Source organism: Lathyrus oleraceus, chromosome 6, assembly GCF_024323335.1.
Source record: "Lathyrus oleraceus cultivar Zhongwan6 chromosome 6, CAAS_Psat_ZW6_1.0, whole genome shotgun sequence".
Lineage (NCBI taxonomy): Eukaryota > Viridiplantae > Streptophyta > Magnoliopsida > Fabales > Fabaceae > Lathyrus > Lathyrus oleraceus.
Window position 1 is genome coordinate 466024284 of NC_066584.1, and position 5800 is coordinate 466030083.

General features: G+C 34.0%; 1 protein-coding gene across 3 annotated transcripts; it reads right to left on the minus strand.

Moving 5' to 3' along the window:
• Positions 1–1655: 1655 nt before the first annotated feature.
• Positions 1656–5263, minus strand: LOC127092056 (uncharacterized). 3 transcript variants are annotated; one of them, XM_051030839.1, is made up of 6 exons: positions 5210–5263; positions 4992–5123; positions 4378–4536; positions 3919–4091; positions 2025–3792; positions 1656–1918 (listed from the first exon to the last, which is right to left on the minus strand). In XM_051030839.1, the coding sequence occupies exons 2-6, from the start codon at positions 5100–5102 to the stop codon at positions 1862–1864; spliced, it is 2268 nt and encodes a 755-aa protein (XP_050886796.1). In that variant the 5' UTR covers positions 5103–5123; positions 5210–5263; the 3' UTR covers positions 1656–1861. The 3 variants fall into 3 exon arrangements, with proteins under 3 accessions (XP_050886796.1, XP_050886795.1, XP_050886797.1); XM_051030838.1 differs by having other exon boundaries at positions 4992–5263; XM_051030840.1 differs by lacking the exons at positions 4992–5123; positions 5210–5263 and having other exon boundaries at positions 4378–4542.
• Between the last annotated feature and the right edge of the window lie 537 nt (positions 5264–5800).

Sequence of the window (5800 nt, forward strand, 5' to 3'; positions counted from 1 at the left end):
GATTCGAATCAACTTAAAAATGGGTTAAAACTCTATTTTTCTTTTATTCCACTTCACTTGTTCATTTGATTCAAATCATGAATTACTCTTGATTTGAATCTAACTGACTTTTTAACCATTTCCAATGTTTAATCTCAAGCACATGCAAAACCTTTTTGTTATCATTTCTCAACAAAAAAATCACAGTATCATAATCAACATTGTGATTCTGTGAAAAATCAACTTTCTTTGTTTTGAAAGTTCAAAGTTCTTGCAACGAAATTCTTGCATCTTCAACTTCAACTCAAATCAGATCTTGATAACGAGTAATTTGTAATTGATTGAAGGATGCGCATTCTTGAAGATTTGGTTGAGATTTTCAGGTTGTTTGCAAGATTGAGGTGATTGTCAATGGCGATGACAAATTCCATTGAAAATGAGTAGGTTATTCTCTCTAGAATTTCCTTATTAGTGATTGTGTGGAAGATTACGGATAATGCATAATTCTTCCCCAATTTTTGGATAATTCATCACTCAAGGAATCAGTAAGATCAAGGGGTTGATTGTTACACACAAAGATTTGGAGCAGATTGGTGATATTGGAATATTAAAGCAGCGTTAATCGAGTAAAGATTACACAGAAGAATTTGGCATTGCGCTATTTACAAGTTAAGATCCACATAAGAGATTTTAATTTTCTCAATTGTATTGTGGACCGGTGATTTTATGAACTTTTGTAAATATTAGTCAAATAAAAAGGAAAAATGCAGGTTCCAATGAAAATCATTAAGGAGTGCACGTAGGCAAAGCGAGGATGAACAGGGTCCAATGAAAACCATTAAGGAGTGCACGTAGGCAAAGCGAGGATGAACACCAAAGCATTCTCTCTCTCTCTCTCTCTCTCTCTCTCTCTCTCTCTCTCTCTCATATTCATTTAATTCTACAATATTTGCATGCTTAGGTATTTCAATTCTAGCGTAGTTTATCTTTGATTCAATTGATAATGATTTATTACATAAGCATTAGGTTTTGTTGGAATTGGATACCTTGTTGAGTTGAATTAGTGATTAATATTCTGAGAAACAATTGACGTTAGAATTCTCTATATTGAATCGTTGTAAACACACCTTATGGATTATACAATTGAATACATAGTGTTTCATCATATTCATCTTTAGTATTTGTGAAACGATTTATCGTTAACATGATCAAATTTCAAATAGCATAATTTTCACATTTTTGCATCAAAGCTTCCGCTTGCAAATTTTTCAAAACACTCTGATAATTTTTGTAAACAGCGGTCGAATTTTATTTGGATCTATTCAACTCCTTCTAGACCATTTTTCTACTTTCGTGTTTACACCCAACATCATATCATTCAATTTACTGAAAAATGAGTCGAGGGAGGACGGCGAACCCGTCAGTTAAATGAAAAACTAATATTTTTTATATAGATTTTGTTGTTCTATTTATTATAAAAAAAACTAAACACTGTTTTTATTGTTATTGGATTTATTTTATAGTGGAGGAGTTGTTTATTTTGTTAGATTTACGATGATGACATTGTTACTATTAATTATAATATTGCATTTGTTAATTATATTGATGGTGTTGAGTTAGTATAAGTAAAAGACCAAAATAAAAGCGAATAACAAAACAATGATTTGTTGACAAAGTTTCGCAAATTGTGATTGCCTTTGGGTATTAAATAAGAACCGAAATTGAGATTACAACAGTGTCATGATGATCACAGTAAAACAAACTGTTACATGATGTATTATAGTATAAGGTTGTTTTTATTGAGACAATCAAATTTGGCTCAAGAAAGTTTGGCAAATCCTTTGTTATCCACAAATATGAACTATCCAAGAACTTGTTATCATCATATTCCTCCCATTGTTTGCTTCCTTTCCTCAGCTTCAGCTTTAATCCAATTAGCCTAGATAAAAGAAATCAGAAAAGGAAGGGGAAAAAACATTAAAATGGATACTTGAGTAGATAAAAGAAAATCCAGTCAGTCTTAGAAACAATACTACTAAACTAACCTTCTCTTGTTCAAGTTTTGAGACACTAGGCTTGATGGAGTTTCCTAAGCTCAGTCCTCCCCAAGCATCTTCCAACTCTCTCTCCTTTGCCCTATGGCGAGCCGCAGAAAAACTAACCGACTTCTCTTGCTGTTGAGCTGCAGCTTGTTCAACCTTTGAGACACTAGGCTTGATGGAGTTTCCTAAGCTCAGTCCTCCCCAAGCATCTTGCAACTCTCTCTCCCTTGCCATGCGGCGAGTCTGAGCCGTACTAAAACTAACCGAGTTCTCTTGCTGTTGAGCTGCAGCAGCTATCTTTTCTCTCTCAAGTCTAGATTTATGTTTAACTAAAACTTTGTCCAAACCTTCTTTATTTGTCTCCAAATGCTTATTTTGGTGACTTTTCTGAACTTTGTCCCATTCTTCCCCCGAATTGATCTTTATTTTCTCCTTCTCTAGCCTAGATGCACGCTTAACCAAAACTTTATCCAAGCTCTCCCAATCCCCAACATTAGTCGCTCCATGATTCTTTCTCTGTCTATAGTTTAGAACCTGACTTCCACGTGCTAATGCCTCCAACTTCTCCTTTTCCAATCTGTGTACTGGCTTTGCCAAAACCTTCTCCAACCCATCTTTGTTTTCCTCTATCATATTCAAATTTATGTTTTCTTTCGTGTCTAATGCTTCATCTTTGTTCTCATTGATTGCTCTCTTTTTGGCTTCTTGAACTTCTTTTTCTAATCTTGAGACATGTTTCACTAAGACCTTGTCTAAGCCCGGAACTTCTGTGTGATCCTTGCCTCTAGATGCTCCTAGCGTTTCCTTTACCGACTTAATTTTTGCTTCCTTGATGTCTTTCTCAAATTTTGAATAATTCTTCACCAGAATACTTCCCAAATCAGGTATGGACTCTGTTGGAGTTTGATCTACAGATTTACCAGAGCTATACTTACCTAGTTTTGTTTCATTCCTTTGGTTTTTCTTGGCTTCACAAATCTCTCTTTCAAGTTTTGTCATGTTCTTGACTAAAAATTTATCTAGGCTTGGTAATTCTGGCTCAACTTGATCCTTTCTTGATGTTCCATCCAAGGCTGACTTTCGCAATCCCAATGACGACATTCTTCTTGCAGGAAAATTAATTGCTGGATTGTGTTGCTTGGTATTATGAACTTCAGCCAAGGCAGCATTTAGACCATAAGTTGCAACTATAGTTGCGAGAGACGAAAGTTCATCTTCTTGCAAACATTTTAACCTCTCAATCATCATGTCCACCAGTTTTATTTTATTTTCAAGAGACTGTCTCCTCCCACTTTTCCTTTCAATAATCCCTGGAAATAATATTTTGGAATCCAAGTCTTCGGACTTGACTTCACTTTCACTTTTTTGGGACAGTGGATCTAACTCAGACTCGGACTCAGATTCATACTCTGAAGAGAGCTCATATATGTCCTGATGACATTCATCTGTATCTGGGTGTTCACTAATTTTTTTCAACAGCTCTTTGAATTCATCTTTACTAAATGAAGGGCGTGCTGCAAGCTTAGTAAATGCAGTTTTGACTGCTGCAGCTACTTCTTTGTCTACATCAAAGGCAGTTTCAAAAGATGCAGTAAATGAATGAATATGTGATCCTTCTCCCTTAATAGAGGGGGTCTCTATTTGACCATGCTTCTTTGGACAATCTGGCAAGTCAAACATGATAACGCCCATAGCATCAGCTGCCTCAAAAGCTTCTGTAGCAGTTTTTTCTGCCTTTAAGAGTTGAGCTTCTGCGGCATCACTAGGAATCCTAAAAACACCAATAGGATAAAATTCACATCAATCTGTTCCTGTTTTCAAATATTTGTCAAACATTTTCTCAAATTAAACTACAGCAAATGTCCGACATATTTTATTTTTTTGCCTAAAGCTTTACCTAGCAGCACGTAAAATTCGGCACCAAGAGGCCTCCACTAAAGCATCTCTTCGAGCCTCCATTGCCTTGTTTGCCGCTTCTCTAGCTGCCATTTTCTCTCTCAATACTCTTGAATAATGCGGGTTAGAACTGCCTAGAGTCTGATCAAGTGTTAAACTCAATCCATCTACTCCCTGAATAGGACAAATGTGTCAGCATTTGAATTCAAAAACCACAGAATATAAAAACACAAGTAGAGAGTGTGAAGGTTTAAGGCTAACAAACATGAAGCATCCCACAGAATATACAAAATACAGTAGAATGCAAAGGTTTAAGACTAATAAACATGAAGCATCCCACAGAATATACAAAATACAAGTAGAGAATGCAAAGGTTCAAGACTAATAAACATGAAACATCTTGATTTCCCCACAAAATATACAAAATACAAGTTGAGAATGTGAAGTTTTAAGGCTAAACCTGCAGCATCTTAATTTTCCTCTCCAAGAAGGAGTCTACTTTTTTGCGCGGGAACCAGTTGACCGGAGAAGTCTTACGGCGAGAAGGTTTCCTGATTTGTGAGGATAACTTTTTAAGAGCACTTGATGAAGATTGGCCTAATTCCTTCATCAACTTATTCTGCATCATCATTCAACAAAGCAAATTCAAAATTGCTATCCCTCGAGTCAGCCAACTATTTTTCTCTACCAAAATAAACCATCAATTCGGTCTCTAAACTACCCATATCTCTCCAATCCAGTCATAGAAATATAATAACTAATCCATAAAGTATATTATATTATATCCGTCAATTTATAAAGATGTTATGGATTAACATGATTTATAGAGAACACTTATCATTTTCATGTATTTTAGAATTGAAGAGAGTGATACTTTAGGACTAAATTCATGGTTTATTGTTAGGTACATTACATTTTCAATTTCACGAAAAAAAAATCAAAAAACTAGAACAAACACTTGATAAGCCTAATTTCTTACTCAATTTAGGGTTTGAATCAGTAAACATACAAAATTAGGGAAACTACTCGAACATATAAAGTTATACTTAGAGAACAGTGGAACTGAAGGCATACCTTTCCGATCTTGGATCTGACGGAGGAGATCGGAGATTGAGGAAGTGGAGGAGGAGCATCAGCATCGGAGCAGTCAATCGTTGACGGTGAATCGCACGCAACATCATCCATTGCTGAGAATTTTGATTACTTCTGAAATCACAAACACAAAAGGTTGAACGATACAAATTTAACAATATTGATATTTGAGAGAGAAAGGAACGATGATACTGAGAAACCTATGGTTATTGATATTTGAAGAAATGAGAATTCGAAAACTAGCCGTTTATTACATTCAGACAACGGCTAATTAATTATATATCTTTCATATAAAATAAAACTGTTATTATTTAATTATAATTATTGGCTAGTAGTATTTTAATTTAATTTTATTTTATTTATAACTATTTATAAAATCACTCATTCATATCTATTTGATTATTGTGCTTTTTATTATTATAGAAAATATTTTTTATTTTGATGTATTTATTTAAACCTAAAATTAAACTTTTGTTTAAAAATAATTAAACATTTTAAATTTTTGATTATAAAAAAAAAGTTGTATAATTTAAAAATCAATTTTTTATGTTTCTTTAAGTCAACCCAGTTATATAAGAATATCATAAACATTCATGATATTTTTCACTTATTTATCTTTAGGTGAATTTTAATTATTAGACCGCTTTAAAAGAACTTTTTATTCAAATACTCTCGTTTTTTCAAAAATATCTCAAAATAATCATATTTTTAAATTTCTTTCCAATCTATCCCACTTTGAAGAGGAGGCGTCAGATGAATTGGCGCCTGCTCTTAAACTTAGAGAGGAGACG